Source organism: Metopolophium dirhodum, chromosome 3, assembly GCF_019925205.1.
Source record: "Metopolophium dirhodum isolate CAU chromosome 3, ASM1992520v1, whole genome shotgun sequence".
Lineage (NCBI taxonomy): Eukaryota > Metazoa > Arthropoda > Insecta > Hemiptera > Aphididae > Metopolophium > Metopolophium dirhodum.
The window spans coordinates 19,399,753-19,420,066 of record NC_083562.1 but is presented as its reverse complement, the minus strand read 5'-3'; the positions used below and the strand labels follow the sequence as shown (position 1 = coordinate 19,420,066).

The following is a 20,314-nucleotide window of genomic DNA, read 5'->3' as shown; positions in this document are numbered from 1 at the left end:
CCAGGTCGTTAAACGCCGTCAGTTATATCGCGAAACGAGTTCCTTCTATCGTGGAACGGAGTATAGAAATTTTTAATATAAACATTCAGTGTACATTTCATCTATATACAGTTATTTTTTTAGAGTTTCACTTAAAAACAAAATCGATTTTTTTTTTTCGAAAACTGGCTGGTTATGCGTAAAAATCTCAATTTTTCCTTAGTTGGTTGTTTGTTTTTCCCTAACGCTTTTGAAAACTACTGGCAATTTTTTACTTTTGACCCCCCAAAGTTGATTCAATTTTCCACTTAAAAATATACTGTTGAACTGTTGAAGAAAATCAAAGAATTTTTACTTTGAATTAAATTTTTAAAAAAATTTAAAAATATTGATAAGAACAAATACTATTTTATCTGTAAGGTCTTCCTGTTACACCCGCTATATAAATAGCTCAAAATGAGTTAAAATATTTTGAAATTAATGGTGTATAGAAAATTATAATTTAAACATCTAGTGAATATTTAAAGTATTTACGGTAATTAGTTTTTAGTTGCACCAAAAAAGCTAAATCAAATTAGTGAAAAACTGATTATTCGCAAAAATCTCAGTTTTTTTAAATTTTTTTTTCGGTTTTCCGGACGCTTTAGAAAATTACAGTAAATCTCTCAAAAGTAGCAACTTGATTCACTTTCCCAACAGAAAAATTCTGAATGTGAAAATCGATGCATTTCTTCTAGAAAATGTTGACAGACACACATTATTGTAAAATATATTCACTTCTCTCGGCGCTCGGAATCTAAAACAAATTTTAAAATCAATACGTGCTACATTTGTTGCTCCGCGCAGAATCTAAAATATGTATATTGTATATAATGGTAGTTGTATGTTATACTGATGACTTGTTAGTTGTTTGTGTTAATAAAAAACAGAACCTGTTATTTTTTTTTCATATTATTATTGATCGACACTTAACCGTTTGTCCATTTCTGATCACTATGATTGGTTAAAAAAATGACACTAGAAGTAACGCGTCTCATAACCATAGCTACTCCCTGAATATGTCACTAGGCACTGAGTAAATTGCATGATTTCTTAAAGTTTAATTTCTGATATCTGGGTTGTTAAGCAGTGAGAACACACAAAAGTCTTCTCTTAGTAGGTAAGTATGTTGTATGTGAATAGCCATATTATCTATTAGAACATTTTTGTAATCTTGCATATGTATTCCAATAAGTCAAGAACAATGATACATCAGAATTTTGTTCGGCTAGGAAAAATGTTGAACTCTATTGATATATTCTATATTCACATACACGTGAACTTGTGTATTCCCAAGTCAAGGTGCGCATTTTTCTCATATTCAAATTATAAATTGCAAGTTTCTATTACAACCACTTAGAAAGTTGGAACCCACCCAAGACTAAACATAAATTTAATGTTGACAAAACCAAGTTAAAAATTAACAAACAAAACAATAACCAATTACAAACTACAATACCTATAAATATATATATATAATATAATATATTATATTATCATCAACTAAATTATTTATGGTTGGTTTGTTTGTTTACGTAAGAGAACACCTAATAATGTTGATTTCGTGCAATATAATTTCGCTGCGTGTCTTTACAAATTATGAGATGGTTCGATCATGTTATGTGAAGAGGTGACTCGGAGGCTCGTGGCTTTGGAAATAAATTTAGTAGGAAAGATATGGAGAGGAAGACCGAATAAGAGGTTGATAGACAGAACTGAGAATAATAAGGAAATTATATAGTTAAGGACTAAATGAGAGGTGGGGGCAGAGCCCTAGAGCCCTATATGAAGGTTTAGGACTAGGTTGTATGACCCCATATAGTTGGGACTTTGGGAACAAGGGTGAACAGAAAGAAGAAGACAAATATTTAAAATAAAGTAGTTTTATTGAATTGTATAATACAATAATCATATACGTGACACACAGACACGTCTACACAAACCTACACAAATTGTTCACAATATCACAATATCTGATATTATGTATATACTCGTATACTTGGGTAGTTATTATTGCATTTATTTATATTTGCGCTTTCTTTGTAAATAGTTATCTAGTATCTTGCCTGCGTGTACTATAATATTTTTATCATTAAATTATCTATTTTCTGACTTTGATGCAAGTAACTAACGGAGGGGTATTACAAGAACATGTTGTTTTATATGTATCTGAGTCAGATTGTTGGCCAATAGTCATATTTTGACCGACTGAGATACTCAAATCCCCATATTTGCAATTGTAGCCATTAGACTTGCTAGTAGATGTTATTTCATCAGCTGTTGCAGCATTATATTCAGCTAGAAAATACAAGTAGGTATATAATAAAAAAAAATATGGTGCAATGGTGCAATAAATGCAATGGTATAAATGCATAGTTGCAGTTTAGCTACTACGCGATTTTTTGGATTTTTTTTCGAAAGCCTGTGTATTACAAGTTAAAAAGGATGGTGCAAAAATAAATTATCGGAAATCATTAGTTTTTAAGTTATAGCCTTACGAAGTTTCCAATTTTTGGTGTTTTACGCACTCGCATAACGTTATGGTTTACCGTGCTTGTAACGAATTTTTCAAATTTTATTTTTGAAACCTAGTTAAACAGACTTTTTAAAAATGATGGTACAAAATAAATTACCAGAAATCAATAGTTTTTAGGAATACGTCACAAGGTTAAAACAATTTCACCCGTTATTAAAAATAAAATGTAATTTATAACTCCGAGCGGGCGAGTGATCTCACCGCGGGTGTACATATTATATATTTATATGAAAATACTAGGTATACACTTCTAATTTCAAATAACTATAACTTTAAAACTAAGTCCGACCGCCAAATACTAACTTCACCATCGTTTCAGCATACTAAGCTAAATACTAGGTACGTTAAAACAAAAAGAATTTGCAAAAAAAAGAGTGTTCGGTAAAACAGAAAAGTTCCAGAAGATCGGTAAAAAAGAGCGTTGTACGAATGCGCAAAAGGTTAAACACCGATATTATCGTGAACTTCGTAATGCAATAACTTAAATAATAATAATTTCCACTAATTTATTTTTGTACCATCGGACATTGGTCTCAACTCTGACACGGCCATTATGCTCGTTGTAATACATAGGTTTCCGAAAAGAAATAAAACAAAATCGTAATAAGTGCGGTACACAATAGTATTGAGCACATGCGTATAAATGTAAAATCGCAATCTTTGGAAGGATATAACTTCCAAAATAATGATTTGTGGAAATGTATTTTTGCATCGTTGTTATTAATTCGTTGATTTACACATGTTTCAAAAAAATCACGTGGTTAAACTGCAATTGTTCCCAAACAAATTATTTATTATAGAGAAAATTGTAACTTACGATTGAACCATTCAATAGGGCATCCATCTACTTTTTCGAAATAAACAGGAGCACTTCGTGATAAAATGTTTTCCATGTATAAAATTTCATAACTACAACCAACTTCTCTACATGATTTATCACTTATTGTACCTAAATGTAATTAAAAACAATATTATATCTATTAATTACCTAGGTACATTACTATTACTATATTCTATATTACACATTTACTACTTATTTAATAAATAGTTTATTTATATAAAATAATTTTTATGACTTATTTTACATTGATATGATTTTAAAACTTATTTTATCCAAAGTAGGTTGCTAGATCAATTTTAAACTTTGAAGTTTCGATAAAATGATTTTTAAAACTAGGTTATAGTCAATGATTTAGTCTTCGAGTTTTGATAATTGTTTTAGTCAATTTTATTTTGATTCTACTAAGGAGCAGACAGTATAATTTAAATGAACCGAGTCTTACACTCCTAGGACATACATAATATGAGCTGATCACTCTTCCCACAGCAGAAAGAGGAACCTTCCCAAAGTTAACTGGATAAGATATCTGTGATGCCAGTGCTGTACATTTTTTCTCTTTAATACCAATAATTTAATAATAGAGAAATTGTATCGAATTAAACAATAATTACTCTTTTAGTGTCTTTGCCATTTATTTTAATGTTCTTGACCATTTAAATTAAAATTTTGGCATGTTCCAATTCAAATCAATTCATAATTTTAATTTAATATCAACTATAGGTACCTATATACATTATACTTATAGTTGTAATATGTATCAAATTTATTAACATGTATTAAATTCTATATAAATATTTATTTAGTATTTACCATTAAATTCCGGTGAGCAAACACATTGTAAATAATCACCAACATAAAATCGTTGACCATTTTTGTAAACCTGATTGTCATGTACACATTCATGACCAATTGCCTTTTCTTCGGCTAAAAAACAAATTATTATAAATTATCAATTCTATTTTAATACATTTTTATAATATTTAAATAGTTTATTTAATTTATTTAGAAACTACAAAAATAACGCATTGTATGACTGTAAAGTAATGATAATTAATTATTAAGTAACTAGGAAAGTTTTAAACATTTGGACAACTTAACTTACGACAGTATTTTTTAATCTCACAGCATGAATCTTTGTCATATTGATAATAACATGGATCTCTTAGTCTTGTGAAATATGATGGACATTCAACCTTGGCACATGTAAATTTAGTTGTAGTCTTACTGTAAAAATTATAATTCGCTTAAGTATTTATGTACATTTTTAAAAAGTAAAAATTGATAACCTTTAAAATTTAAATGTATTTTCAAAACAATTATAATATGATGATGAATATATAAAAAACTTTGTTATTACCAGGGCTGTGAATTTATAGAAAAACGCATTCTTTTTAGCCTATTATAAAACATAGGTTTTTTTTAATACAGAGTTTAAATTAAGTACTAATGAATTGATTTTTGAACTTTTTTTAGCCTTTTTATTAATTTTTTCAATATTTTTTTAACGATTCCCATTGTCTAATTAAAACTTTTTACACACATTTTATGATTTTTTTTAATTTTTTGTAAACATTAAAATAATTAAAAATGTAGTTCTAAAATGTATCTAAATACAAACTTTATAGATTTTTATATGTTATCTAATTTGATTTTTAGTGCATTTTGTGAAATTTTACAAGTATTTTTCAAATGTATTTACTCCATTAATATTAGCTTGGCTTTTTTAAAATGTTAATGTAAATATATAGTAGTCAGGTAATAGAACATACTATAGAGTATAGAGTAAACCTTATTTTTTATATCCTACTACTTTAGTATCTAATTTTTTTAATTTTGATTTAATCTTATTTTAAATGGTACCTAGTTACTTATAAGTTCATATATATATTTTAGCATTGATTTAAATCTAATTAAATTTTATTTAAACCTTGATGATTTTTACGGTTCCAGTTACTGTTAGGTTCCCAGAAAAACTAAAATTTAGGTTTCGGTTATTTATGGTTCTTAAAAAATAAAAAAATTGTTACCTGTTATGGTGTTATACTTTTGTAAAAAAATGTGTGAAGTAAAATAGTATCGGTTTCGGTTTTAAATTAATTTAAATAAGGGTTTCGGTTCCCAGTATTCAAAGGGTTCCGGTTCCAATACCGGTTCTTTTCGGTAAGGTTCCAGTCCCTGAATTTTAATTACCTACTATTATTTATAGTCAATATAGTGTTAGACGTTAGGGGTATGGTCGAATTGCACTTATTTTAGTCAAACTGCACTTGTGCTCAAAAAATGTATTCCAACAAAAATATCATGCTTTTGAATGGTTTAAACGTTTATAAAACACTAATTTTCCTTCTTAAAGGCCTTGGACTGACAATGATTTTAATCATTGGCGTAGTTAAAAATGATTGTTTTATACTTATACATACTATTGTCCATTATATACAATATATATATATTAAATCATCAAATATTATTATAATAATAAACGTAGTTGGTCCATAGTGACCGTAAATTTTATTTCCTTTTTTAAACGAGTGCAGTTCGACCATTACCTTTCTTGAACCCAAATGCAATTCGACCATTTATTTTTAGGTAATCAGTGCAATTCGACTATACCCGGCCGTTAGGTATACAGTACCTATACCTACTTATTACGATTTAGTAGGCATAGGGTACACAATATTTAAAATTTTAATTATACTACATATGGTAAAAACTTGAAACATTTCACCTATTACCTAAAATGGTAAGGTTTTTTAGTAAGGTATTATTAAATTATAACTTTTTTTAAAGAAAATAAATATGACATAGTTAAATAGATACACATATATAAATACGATCATACTTATCATATGTCCTCTGATCGCAAAAGCAGGCGGCAAAACATGGGTTCAATGCTGAGTCAGTTTTAGAAAGACTATCAACTGGCTCGTAAACATTTCCATTAAGATAACACTTGTTAATTGGTCTTGCAAACACTTGATCTATACAAAAATTAGATTTAAATATTACAATACTATTAATTTTACTTTATGATCTTGCATAACAATTTACCACAATCATATGCCGCTGGACAAGAATTTGAATCATTACTGTAAATAGGTTTACATCCGATTTCAGTATACAGTTTTTTATTACTGACACAACCTTAAACAAAAAAAAATATGTAATAAATTATGTATAATAAATACCAACGATATATTGTGCTATTTTGTAGGTATATTGTCTATATATATAGGTACATATAACTACATTAATACATAATATTGACTATTTCATAATTAATAATTTTTTTTTTACCATTTGTATAATTCAAGTACAAAAATATTAAACCAAGTTTTAAAAGAAATGTCTGAGTTTTAGTTTTAATCATTTTAATTGTAATATTGTGAAGTGTATTGCTGAACGTTAAAACTAACAGTATGATGGACCTATCACCTACAGGAGGTCTTATAGGTCTTATTAAGGTCTAATGTTCAAATGTTGTTTTCGTATTATGTAGGTAATAAACCAGTTTTATACAAATGACCATGTACTCAATGAATGTCAAGTCATAAGTTACAAACATATTATTTATGCATAAAATTATAAATGGGCGTGTATGGTATAATACAAGTAGATACCCGTCCCTACCTACGTGTTATATACCTATATAGACACTATAGTTATATATATTATAATATATTGATGACATTTGAAATATGATACAGCCATACGCCCTACCTAATACCTATATAGACATGCAGTTATATATTTTTAAATAATTTGTGTAGTAAAATGTTAGTTTTAAAAATCCAATCAACAATACTTAGGTAGGTACCAAATATAAAGTAAAAACGGTACATAAAGATCATAATTTGACATACTTCAGCAAGTTATATTTATAAAGGTACGAGAAAAAATATAATTATTGTTACAAGGTATAATAGTACCCACTAATTTACTATTACTATTACTAATTAGCAATTACTTGTTACTACCTACCAGTCTTGTAATGTAGGTACCTACCTACTTGAGTTAAAGTAAGCACTTATTTAAATACTTATATTAAGTAGGTTTAGGTACCTATCTATAGGCACTACTTTAATACGGTGGAGTACCCAAGATTTTTCAATGGGGCAATGGGGGGTGGTTATAAACAAAGTAAATCAGAATTTGATATCCATTACCTTATACTAGGTCATTATTATAATATCCCGTAAGGCCGTAAACAAGTGGCGTATATATATTTTTGGTATGGGAAGGACATAAAAAAAAAAGGTGGATAAGTGGATGTCGCTCTGCTGTACAGTAGGTTACAAGTGGGTCACTGTAATGGATGGTGTTAAATTTGAATTCAATGATATAATATCATTGTATAAAAAAAACGATTCTGAGCGAAAACGGTCAGTCAGCCTATGATATTACCAAGTATATTTGATGATATTATTGTGAATAAAGTAATTTATATATAACCTATTTAAGCAGAGCCTTGTTTTAAATTTTAAATCCTTAGCCATAAAAGTTAAACATTTTATACATTTTTAACTAAAAAATAATTTATAAATTATAAATTTGATAAATGTTGTCAAAATTTGAACTTTAAATGCTTATAAAAAAATTGTGCCTATGTATTTTTAATATTTTTCAACTGCTATTAAAACGATATATCAGGAGCCTTATATTAAATTTTCACGCTTTTTTTACCCAACAAATAAAATTTTATTGATATTTATAGAAAAAAAACTAAAAAAATTGAAAACTGACAATGTCCGTAAACAGCTCAAAAAGAGTCAAAATATTTTCAAAATTTTATGGTGTATAGAAATTGCTAATATAAACATTCAGTGAAATTTTCAAGTATCTAGTCATTCGTTTTTTAATTACAATAAAATAAGAAAATTGTTACATGAGAAATCGAGTGAATATCAAATGTTGTAAAAATATAAATTTCAGACGCTCATAAAATTTTAATTTAAGTTTCTTGCAGTTATTTTTTTTTTGATAAAGGTAGACAAACTTATGAGTAATCTTATATTACATTTTCAAATCTTAGATTCAAAAAGAAAAATTTTTATGAATTTTCAACTCAAAATAATTTGCAATTTTTCGTGATTTTTCAGTATTTTGTCAAAATTTGAACTTTAAATGCTTATCAATAAAAACTGTGACTAAGGATTTTTAATTTTTTCATCTGCCTTTGAAACAATAACCTAGGAGCCTTCTATTAAATTTTCAAGCTTTTTTACTCAACAGATAAAATTTTATTGATATTTATAGAAAAAAAAAACTAAAAAAATTGTGTATAGAAAATGCTAATATAAACATTCAGTCAAAATTTCATGTCCCTACAGTCATTTGTTTTAGAGTTACACCAAAGACCAAAATCCATTTTGCGTAAAAATTCCCGTTTTTCCTTAATTTTTCTTTTGTTTTTCACGTCGCTTTTGAAAACTACTGGGAAATTTTTACTTTTGACCCCCCCCCCCCCCCCCCCAAAGTACCAACTAGATTCACTTTCCTATCAGAAAAGTTACTGTTGAAGAAAATCCAAGCACTTTTACTCTCCTAAAAGGTGATGACAGACACAAAAATAAAAAAATTAAAAAAAATTAAAAAAAAAAAAAAAAAACACACATCATTGTAAAATAAATACATTCATCGCTTCGCTCAGAATCTAAAATTAAACCTAGATACCTGCACATCAAAATAATAAATAGGCAACTAACAGAAATATAGGTAACATACCTACTAGTATAACATTTTATTTCCAAACCACAAACAATATTAAAGTATTAAACCATGGGCATCATTACTCATTTGAGGTAGGTATGCTTATGCTAAAGCCCTCTTAGCCCCCCCCCCCCTGGGTACGCCACTGCTCGTCTGCTCGCTTTAATACATATTCGGACAAAGTATTTAAAATAATTTCTCAACGTATCTGTATTTAAAATCAAATACATTTCCTTTTTAGTTTATACCTATATATTCTATTTTCAATTTAATCTCGTAAAATAAAAAAAAACATTCAGTAAGTAGGTAGGTATATAGTTCCTACCCATAGGCGTAACTAGACCTTAAGGTTAGGGGTGGCTTAGAAAGGAGTAAGAAAGGGCGATTGTAAACTCTGCCAGAATATCGGTTAGTTTTATTTTTTTACCTAAAATGGATACATTCATACAAAAAAAATTGGCCGTGGCCATTTTCCTCCAATAAATAAGAAAATAGTAAATATAAATAATTTATGCATATCAAAAAAATAAAATAAATTCCTTATTAAGCTTAATCGACAACTGATATATATATATAGCCAATACCACAATGTATCAACAGAAAATGTGATCCTACTATCCTATCTTTAACATAGTGACACGGAACGTAATACTACAACATGACTAAATATTGGAGGAAAATAGACATTATTTCAGTCTAAAATAATGTGGAAGAAAATGGACAGTGGAGGAAAACGGATCTCTTTTTTGGATGAAAATGGAACCGCCCAAAAAATTATTGTATAAAACTTTAATTAATACTAAATAGTTATAATAATGGATTTATATTAGACTTAATGATTTGAATATCTACAAATTGTATCTCATAATTTTAGTTCAAAAGATTAAAAGTTATAACATATTTATTAATTAATTAATTAGCGGCTGGCAGGAGCAGGCAGAGTGATTGTCGTAATGTCGTCCGGTCATCGTTACTCGTTATCACCATTTACTAATAATCGTAAGTCTTTCACGACCATTTTTGTGTTAAGTTTATTGACAACTTTTAAGTAGTATTTATGTAGACATGTACCTAGTAAAAACTAAAAAATACTCGACATAAAACGTCTTACACAGGGTCATTACATACAATAATATAGTTTGATAACCAAAAAATTTAAAAGTTTTCCAAGATATTAATAAAAAATATAAAACAATATCTTAAATTAAAGTTTAAACATTTAGCTACAGTTAGCGGGACTAGGAATTATGATAGGAGGGACTAAATTTAATGTTTTGAGGGGGGGGGCTTAACACCTCTAAGTCCCCCCTAGTTACGCATATGTTCCTACTTCCTACCATTATACAGTTAAAGTATGCCCAACATTAAAATATAATGACAAATAAAACGGATTTACAGTTACACCAAAATATGATATGGTATAATTGACTGATTATTACGAATATAATATTTTACAAATTCCAACCAATATGGCAATATAACAAATACAAATCACATACGTTTGATATTGTTTAATAAGAGTAATATATAATATGTATTATTTTTAAACTATTTTCCTTGTTTTTGTGCTGTAGGTCCTTCTCTAACACTGATTCTAGTTTATGTTATTGCAACATCCCTTTCAAGGTTTAAAACGGATAAGTCAGCAAACCGTTGCTGTACATTGTACTTGTCCTCAGCTAATTAAAAATTATTTTCATGCTTGAAAAACTAGCTAAAATGATTATTATTCGTTTAAATATCTAATTTTGTCAAAATTTGATCTTTAAAAGCTTATAACAAAATTGTTACTAATTGTACTTCTATTATTTTTAAACTCTTCTTATAACAATGTATAATTAATTAACCCTGTATTAAATTTTCAAGCTTTTTGACCAAAAAAAAAATGTTAACGACATTTATAGAAAAAGAACTATAAAGTACATTTACAGGTAAATTTTTTAGTATGAACTATGTTGGTAGGTTATTGGTATAGTTCTATAGGTGCGAGGTACCTACCCCGTTAAAGAAGGGTGGGTAAAGTGGCCACTGGGTTATTAATTTTATTATAGTTGGATTAGGAATCGTTTATGTTAATTGGATACCTATAATAATTATAGTCCGTTTAAGAGGTCGGGGGGCGAGGCCCCTGGATCCACCACTGAATGGACACGCTAAGGTTTGATAAATTTTTCACACTTCTTTAATCAAAAAAGTTATGAAAGAAAATACCAATATTAACTACCTATAAGCTCTTAAAAGTTAGATTTAATAATTAATATGCTACATTATTTTTTGAAATTTGTTTCATTTAATATGTAAATTGTCGGTATAAAAAAACTACAAAATGGCCACTCTATCCACACTGGTCAGTCCCTATTCCCTGTAAAAATATTATTAGGTCTACAGATTCACTCAAATTACCAACATCTTAATTCTTAGTATCTTACAATTATTAGGGTCGGTTATTAATTTACTAAAAATAGTTTGGAATTTGGATAACATTTATTTACGCGTATTCAGTGAATATAAAAATCTTTATCGGCAAAGCGGTCAGTTGGAAACTATACTACTTATTGGGTAGCCACTTTGCCTGAAACGACACCATTAAAAAAATCTATGCCCTAAGTCAGGGCCACAGGGGCAAACAAATAACCACACAAAAACTTCATAAAACCACATACAGGTGATCAAATAATTGAGTGTTTAGAGACACGTAAATGCGTAAGTAATACTTTAAATGTTTATGTATCTAAGATACGTATTAAAATATCAACTTATGAGGAACCTTGTACTACGTTTTAAGGTTTCTGATCTAGCGAAAAAAATTAAAAAATTTATAGAAACAATATGAAAATTACAGATATCTATAAATAGCTCAAAATATTAAAAAAATATATATTATGTAAAGAAAATGATAGAATAAATATTTGGTGTTAATTTAGTATCCACACTTATTTATTTTTGTAAAAAAGAAAATCGGGTGAAATCCTAGTCGTAAAAATTTGAACACAAAAACTCAAAAAACCTAACATAGATACAGCAATCAAATGCTAATACAAACATTTAATGAAAATTGCATAGTTAAGCCAAAAAAAACGAAATGGACTTTGTCAAAAATACGTTCATCACTCCTTCCTTAATTTTTTGAAGGTTTGATAACTTGGAATGCCTTACGTTTGACCCCGTAAATTACCAACTAGATTTACCTTCTTATTAGAAAATTGAAGCAATATTAAGGCCCCAAAAGGTGATACAATTCTTAAAACAGAGTTTTTAATTGGCATATACATCATCAGCACCTTGACAATATTAAAATATTATTGCTTTTGTGTATAAATAACTTACCAGTGTAGGAAGAAAATTATATGAGTGGTTAATTTTTTTTCATAAAAGTATTAAGTAGAACTGCAACTTTTGTCCATATTTTTTTTTTTTTAATATTTTTAAACAAAAGAATTGTACAATCTGTAATTTAAAGGTTTACAGTAAGCACAAGTGATAAAAGAATAATATAGAAAAGACGAAATAATAGGGTAATAACAAACAGGTTGATAATTTTACGATTATTTACAACAATTCAAACAGGGAACATGAGAGAAGAGACCATCCATTGATGAGACTTCATGGCGTGTGTCCATATTTAATTTACATTTCTATACAAACATATAGTTTTATGACCACTATACTCCTGTTAACTAATTTAAGAGCCGTAGTTACAAGTTGGTGGAATTCTGGATTTCTACACAGCAGGCGTACCGCTTACAGATGGTTGACATACAGGTGTTTCCTAACTGCAACAGAGTATCTTTATTTGGATAAAGTACAGGTTGTAATTTATGTATATTATAAAATACTAAGCCTCCACCCCAATTAACAAATTTTTTTTAACATTTGTCATGTAATCTTAATAAAATAATAATTTGTAAACATGTATTAATAGTATTTTTTTTCTAATAAAATATCTATTGATATAAACACTTTTTATATGATTAAAAAATGAATGTAAATAGATGTGTGCTGTAAATTTACTGTTAATTTTACCAAAAAAATGTTGTGGCCCCCTCTAATCAATGAAATGAAAAACGCCTAGTCTGAATTATAAAGAAATAAAGGTTATGTGAATTTTGATAGTTTAGTTTAATTTAAATTATTTATTAATTGTAATATGAATAGTTAAATATTCATATTTTTAAAATGTACTAATTACTAATGTCTAATACAGAACAATAGATATTATACATTTGTTTCATTAGAAAGAACTAGATTTAACAACAGGTATACAAAGTACCTAATACAAATCATATTTACTAATGTCTGATAGTAAAAATAACAATGGCTCTAAGATTTAGCCATTTTACCACATTATTGGTAAATTCTATCTCTATGTACTAATAATTGATGGTGTATCCATTTCTTTTTTTTGTAAATTCCTCGAAGAAGAAATCCTCGGTGGCAATGCCTCCTTTCCTAACCCAAAACTCAGCAAATCATCATGCATCAATTGTAGTTTAATTGAGTATAACTAATATAAAACATTACTGCAAATATTTATAACTGACAATAATTATTATGTTGTAACACCAACTAAAATATACAACTCACGCAATGAGCATTCTTTTTTTCAAGTATTTACTTATAACTTATTATTTTTGTATTCACACAGTTGAACGATTGTTACCTATGAGGCTTGAATGCATAGACGTCATACATTAAGACTCAATATTTTTATATTCTAATAAATCATGAAATAATTTTGAATAGCCGAATACCAATTTGTTTAGTTTAAATTTTGGGGTGTGCCCAATACTTTTTAAGGTGGGCCTTGAAGCCGCCACTGCCAATCACTAATACAACACAATATAATAAATCTATAACAATTATACATTTTCAAAATGAAATGGTATATGTACCAACCATATAAAATCATACTTTACTGAACATAGTATATTGAAATAGTTTAACTCTTAAATAAATAAACACAAAAACAATATTTACAAAGTTATTTGTATATTTTTTAATGGTCTTTCAATTTAACAGAAAACATGATTAACTCTGTCTAGTTCTGGGCTTAGCTTGGGTTCCTTCACGGAAACCGTTCCTGAAAAAGTAAAAAATAAATAATTTAAATACATTTAAGAGTTTGAATTGTACTTATTATTCATATTCAGTTGGTGCTCAGAGAGGGCAAGTATTACCCATTTTAAATTCAGTCGTATTAGCGTATATTAATAAAATTTAACATCATCGCACAGATCTTTATACTAACATTGTTTTGAATATTATATTAGATTTTTGTTATCAGTTGATAACTTAGGTACACCAATATATAACATATAAATAAATTATGATACTTTAATAACACAAATATAAGAATTTATTAAAAAATTGATAATACTCAGTTTGAAGTTTGAAAGCCCGGTAAACATTTTTTTAAATTGCATAATTGTATAAAAAATTCATTTGGCAAATTCTAAAGTTTAGAAAGTAAGAGTTAATAAAAAACCATCTAAAATATTAAAGCATGTTGTGCTCAGAGAGGGCAAGTAATACCCATTTTAAATTCAGTCGTATTAGCGTATATTAATAAAATTTAACATCATCGCACAAATTTATAAATCATTGTTATGAATGTTAAATACATACATAATTATTAATTGACAGTCAAGACTAGAGAGAAGTGATGTAAAACAATGTATGACATACAAATACATTAGAACCTAATTGATGTCATAAATAATATACCTTAAATCTACTACAATACTTTATCAAGTTTGAAATCATAAAGCACAATAAAAATGATTTTAATGACGATATTTCTATTTTAAAAATTAAAGCAACTTAAATCAACCAACTGGCAAATTCTTGGTTTTAAAGAAGTACTGTACCATATAAAATAATAAATGTTTTGTTATAATTTAAATCTATTTGAATGTAATATTGTTTAAAGAGTCTAGACATCAATTGGGTTGTTTGGTACCAAGTTTGTTCAATGACAGGGATATTTAAGAGATAATACTGAAACCACTTTCAGAAACTAGATGGGAATATTAATAAATTTTAATGAAATAGCTGAATAATACCAGCCATCTAAAACAATGCTAACCTTCAAAATAACAAAATATTAATTTACTGAATAATAATAACATTTAGAAGGAACTACCTCAATTTCAATGGATAGTCGGTTGTCATTTTTTAATTTAATCATCAACATGAATAACTCAAATTTTATAAGCCCATGTGGTATTATGTTATGTGAATATGTACATAGACAATACTAACATACACTATTATAATGGATTAATATTAATGGTAATTAAAAAGTAATACTCAGAGAGGGCAAGTACTACCCATTTTAAATACAGTCGTATTAGCGTATATTAATTAAGATTTTCATCATCGCAAACTTTTACACATTTATTAAATATTTTCCAAATTGTATCACTAATACCTACATCATCATCATTACAATACTCAGTGAGGGCAAGAAGTACCCATGTTAAAAATAGTCGTATTAGCGTATATTATTGATTTTTCTTCGTCATATGCATGTAATGATTTTGCAGTTTACGGTTTTATTAATAAAAACATAGTGTACCCTTGAAGTGATACTAATAAAATTAGAAAATATTGAGACAAGACTCACCTAAATTTCCTGCGTACAATCTTCAGATGTCGGAGTCGGCCAGTTCCGGTGGTCTTCCTACGTTGAGCTTTGACGCTCCAATTGTCTGAAAAAAAATTAATGCAATATTAACGAAATTACATAAGTAAGGAGTGTGATGACAAGATCGACGCCTTTTCAGTATACTTACAATGACGGAGCTTCTTGCTCGGGTATCCACACTGGGCGCACTTGGACTTTTGTATGTGATACGATGACCGTCCACAACGACGACACAGAGTGTGCGTCTTATTGTGACGTTTACCAAAACTCGAAGTACCTTTCGTCTAGAAACACAAAATTATCAACTACAGATATGCGGAACCCGGTTTCGAAATCCAACGATCGCAATCGACGGGTCGTCTGCCGAACGACAGAAGAACGGGCTACAAGTCAACTTAAAGGATCGCTCGAATAAAAGCGGATGCAAATTTAATATAAATTTCGACTTACCATTATTCCGAGGACGTGATCCCAAAATGACAACAACAACCAACCACTACAACTGGTCGGGCAAATGGACGAGTTAACCTAAAATACGATTTTGGTGGGAGGTCTCAGATAAACCGTAAACCCATTGACGAGTAATACAGTGTGCCCGGTCGTTAGATAACAAATATACCGAATGTAAAAACTCCTTGGAAAAATTCACCGAAGTAACTATGGTGTGAGTATCCTTGGATAATGGATATCTAACAATCGGAACAACCGTTAAAATTAATACTTTTGAGTTTTTACAAAAATATGTAGTATGTACAAAGTACAACTACGGTCAACGACATTTGATAAATATTAATTAAACATAATATACTCTGTTTTAAAATTATTCCAAATTTCTAAATTGTATTTTTATTGATTTGTTTATTGTGCACTTGTTCGTTGTTATTTGTTATTGTTGCTGTCAATTTATTGTAGTTATTATATAGTTATGTCTTATTTCGAATTGTGTTGAAGAGTACAATATATGTAGTAAATATCGACGACCTGTTTTTAGTGTAATTATGGCAATTTGCGAAGAAGTAGAATACATGGACGTGTCGTTAAATTCGGAAAAAAATGAAACAACATCATTTGGGAAAAAGTTTCATGTTAACCGCACTCCAACTCCTTTAAAACCATCACGTCACTGGTGCATGTCTACAGAACTCTTGCGTTCGCAATACAAAACTAACAACGTCCGCAAAACAAAAGTTTATAATCCTTTTAATGACAACTTAATGCAACGATTAGGTGAGACAACAATCAGCCCTACGGTATTCGCTAATGCAAAAAGTCCAGGGCAAGAAGTAGAGTTTGGATGGAATATTGACGATGTCTCCAAACTTTACCCAGTGCACATAGAAGATGAACACATAGTCGATGACGATCAAGTTGATGATGAAACAGAATCCAAGTTACAAGAGACTATAGACAAGTAATCAATAATCCATTTGATACGTAGCTATTAGCTTAGCCAATAATTATATACCTTTCGTTATTCATTATTTATATAGGTATTTTTATACAACACATAAAGTTCCTAGCCCTTGGAATAATCAAGTTATTGATTGGGAAGCTCATAAAAATTCATCATCTACACCCATATCAATTAAACAAAACCAGAAATCTGTATCATATACCCGCGAAGGTACCTACTTAGTTTAACTTGACTAAAATTAACCTAAAAACATTAAACATCTTATTTTAAATATTTTTCAGTTTCAACACAAACAAATTTAAGTTTTCCTTCAATATTACCTGATCATGTTGAAGAAATACTAAAACCTTACTTCTTGAATTCAGTAAAATACTTTTTCCTTATTTACCTACTTAATACATAATTTTTTAATATCCTTTTTCCCAATTTTGTTAGACTCAAAATTGTGAAGAAGAAATAAGTCCTACAAAAGATAACTCAAATTTACGTCGCAAATTATTTTTTATGAATGATAATGATGACCCAATTTCTCCGGTAGAAATGTAAGTAAATGTATTCAACAAAAGCAAATTATTTGTACACTTAATTTTTTTAATTTATTGATTACAGACGCAGAAATAGAAATCAGTCATTTAGCCCATTAACAAAGTGTTTTATCAAAACCATTAATTCAAAAGGTCCGGTACTTGGAAATCATTTAGGTGTACAAGAACTACCTATAGACTGTCACATTCCTATTGATGTTTCTCCAATAATAAATAAAAACGATAGAGAAAATACTCCACCCAATAATAAAAGTAAGAAATTTAAACCATGTTTTCACATTTTGCTTTTAACAAATGTTGTAGTCTATTTTAAAATATTCTGTCTTATGTAACTTTTAACAAAATTGCATTTTTTAAAACGCATAGGGAACATCTTTATCTGTGTCGTAGCATTTTTATTTTTTTAATAGCATTTACCAATAATTTTTAATAATTAAATGAAAAAAACAAAAAAATTCTAATGTTCTCAAACTGATAACTTTAATTTTATTTATGTTATCTAAATAATAAAAACGCTACAACACAGATAAAGTTGTTTCCTATGCATTGTGGAGTTTTGGTAATTCTACTATAAATACCGAGGGAGTGGTTCAATCCCGCGCAAAACAGTTTTTGTTATGTTGCACATTTGTAAGACGGAGACAACGCATGCGTGTATAGCGTCCTCTTAAAATAAAAGACCAATACTTTCAAATAAATATAACTTGTTAAATGTTGCAAAATTTAAACAATAAAATTGTTTAACTGTATACCTCATTCAATAAAAAGAATAATAATAATCAAGGCTTTGCACCCAAATGATTTATTTAGATTTTGGGTGCTGCATACCTGCATGTATTCCAGTGTCCGAACAACAAAATAAAAAATTTAAACAAATATTTCAGTGTTTATAACTGTTATTATTCTTGTTAATATTGGTTAATCCTATGGGTATTTAGTAGTTCTGAAAAACAAAATTTTTTATACTTATTTTTAATTTTATGAGATATTTTTTTAAAATGATTTATTGTTTAGTCATAATATGTACTAATATTGTTAATATTAAACAAATAGTTAACTACAGAATCAAACTAACCACATAAAATATTTACAAAATTATATATCAAAATTGTAAAATAAAAATTATTCGGGTCTTAGGTTAACCAGAATGTTTTATTTGGGTTTTGGTTTACCTGAGTGTTTTGAAAATAGAATTATTCTGGTTTTATGTATTTTGGGTGTTTGATTTTTTTAAGAGTTTTTAAGGATGTTACGGTTTCTAGTTAATTTGGGTGCAAGGCCCTGATATAATCATCCACTAGGTCTGCTAAAATATTTACAAGATTTTGTTTATCAAAAATCTAAACATTTAAAAAAGTTATTATTTACATAATTTTTAATTAGTATTAAATACCCCTGTCCCATGGTATTAATTGTCACATATTAAATCCCTGTGTGCGTGTGCACATACTAACTACTTTTGTGCAATTTATAAATAAACCATGTATGCCTATGTAAAAAGATCCTGGGTGAATGTACAGTGAAACTTCCATATACCAACATTTTTTGTTTAACAAAACCAAATTATAACCAAATGTATTTAATTCTATATAACCCCAAATTCTCTATACTAAAAAATTGTACAAACAAGTTTCATTTCCCTAAAGACTTCTTAATATGGAAGTTTTACTGTTTTTAATAATAGTTAATACATTTATTAATTATTATTACATAATTAGATTAAATTTAAAGATTTAAAATAAAAAAACCTTAAATATTGTTAACTATCTACAAATATAACTGTATTAAATATAATCAGTTATTATTTTTTTTTTTCGTATAGATGAAGATTTTATTTTTTTGACTCCGGTATCAACAATGTCAATGCCAAAACGACGACGCACTGAGAAGAGTAGTTTGATGATGGAAAGTAGCTCAGATACTGGTTACCAAACTATGACTATGAGCATTAAGGAAATGTCTAGTATGGCACCATTTGGACATAGTTCCAAAAATACAATGTTTACTGCATCTACACCCACAGAACGATGATTCTGAATATGGTATAAATTTTTTTTTTATCACTTTTAAACATTAACTATAGGTACATTTTTACATTTTTGTGATCAGGAGGATCAACTTAAGGTCAATTATTAGTTTGATTAAATACCTATCCTCTAATGATATACATAACTGTGGTGATTTTAGTAACCATTTACACAAAAATTGTAAACCTGTATTTTTTTATATAATTTAAACAAGTTTACAAAAAAACGCGCTATTATAGGCAATTGATTTACTAGGTTTTACATAGAACAAAAATAATATTTGTCATATATTTAACATAAATTAAATACTAATTAATTGTACTATATGTTACTTTGCAAATGTTTTAATTTTTCTTCGTGTGATACTAAAGGTATGAAATGTTATCATTTGTTAGAACCGAACATAATATACTTCACTAGTTATTTGTAATGCAATTAGTGTAATTTTTATATTAAAACAAATTTTTTTTTATTTTAATAAATAAACGTTTTTAATTCATATATTATTATACTATGTTTAAAATGACATTAAACAATAAAAATATATTTATATTATAGTTTGGTATAGTGAATAACTTAAA

At 28.0% G+C, this 20,314-nt stretch overlaps 3 protein-coding genes across 3 annotated transcripts; 1 reads left to right on the top strand and 2 right to left on the bottom strand.

Annotated features, from left to right (window-relative positions):
- Positions 1-1,885: 1,885 nt before the first annotated feature.
- LOC132941903 (uncharacterized) lies at positions 1,886-6,865 on the bottom strand. The gene is made up of 7 exons (XM_061010133.1): positions 6,690-6,865; positions 6,444-6,536; positions 6,235-6,373; positions 4,498-4,619; positions 4,206-4,319; positions 3,372-3,503; positions 1,886-2,316 (listed from the first exon to the last, which is right to left on the bottom strand). Exons 1-7 carry the CDS (start codon positions 6,760-6,762, stop codon positions 2,120-2,122), a joined length of 870 nt encoding a protein of 289 aa, XP_060866116.1. The 5' UTR covers positions 6,763-6,865; the 3' UTR covers positions 1,886-2,119.
- Positions 6,866-14,071: 7,206 nt separating this feature from the next.
- Positions 14,072-16,345, bottom strand: LOC132941321 (large ribosomal subunit protein eL37A). The gene is made up of 4 exons (XM_061009330.1): positions 16,198-16,345; positions 15,896-16,031; positions 15,727-15,811; positions 14,072-14,181 (listed from the first exon to the last, which is right to left on the bottom strand). Exons 1-4 carry the CDS (start codon positions 16,198-16,200, stop codon positions 14,130-14,132), a joined length of 276 nt encoding a protein of 91 aa, XP_060865313.1. The 5' UTR covers positions 16,201-16,345; the 3' UTR covers positions 14,072-14,129.
- A 123-nt stretch (positions 16,346-16,468) lies between these two features.
- Positions 16,469-20,129, top strand: LOC132941320 (uncharacterized). Its single transcript, XM_061009329.1, has 6 exons — positions 16,469-17,158; positions 17,238-17,371; positions 17,443-17,525; positions 17,597-17,703; positions 17,771-17,958; positions 19,529-20,129. Exons 1-6 carry the CDS (start codon positions 16,746-16,748, stop codon positions 19,735-19,737), a joined length of 1,134 nt encoding a protein of 377 aa, XP_060865312.1. The 5' UTR covers positions 16,469-16,745; the 3' UTR covers positions 19,738-20,129.
- The last annotated feature ends 185 nt before the right edge of the window (positions 20,130-20,314 follow it).

Excerpts from the sequence above, each read along its gene's own strand:
- LOC132941903 (XM_061010133.1), bottom strand. The coding sequence starts at position 6,762 with ATGATTAAAACTAAAACTCAGACATTTCTTTTAAAACTTGGTTTAATA. Across the intron at positions 6,374-6,443 it reads TCCAGCGGCATATGATTGTG|ATCAAGTGTTTGCAAGACCA; the intron begins GTAAATTGTTAT and ends ATTTTTGTATAG. Across the intron at positions 2,317-3,371 it reads CCCTATTGAATGGTTCAATC|CTGAATATAATGCTGCAACA; the intron begins GTAAGTTACAAT and ends TGTATTTTCTAG.
- LOC132941320 (XM_061009329.1), top strand. The coding sequence starts at position 16,746 with ATGGCAATTTGCGAAGAAGTAGAATACATGGACGTGTCGTTAAATTCG. Across the intron at positions 17,159-17,237 it reads TTACAAGAGACTATAGACAA|GTATTTTTATACAACACATA; the intron begins GTAATCAATAAT and ends TTATTTATATAG. Across the intron at positions 17,704-17,770 it reads CCAATTTCTCCGGTAGAAAT|ACGCAGAAATAGAAATCAGT; the intron begins GTAAGTAAATGT and ends TATTGATTACAG.
- LOC132941321 (XM_061009330.1), bottom strand. Across the intron at positions 15,812-15,895 it reads GAGCAAGAAGCTCCGTCATT|ACAATTGGAGCGTCAAAGCT; the intron begins GTAAGTATACTG and ends ATTTTTTTTCAG. Across the intron at positions 14,182-15,726 it reads ATTGTACGCAGGAAATTTAG|GAACGGTTTCCGTGAAGGAA; the intron begins GTGAGTCTTGTC and ends TTACTTTTTCAG.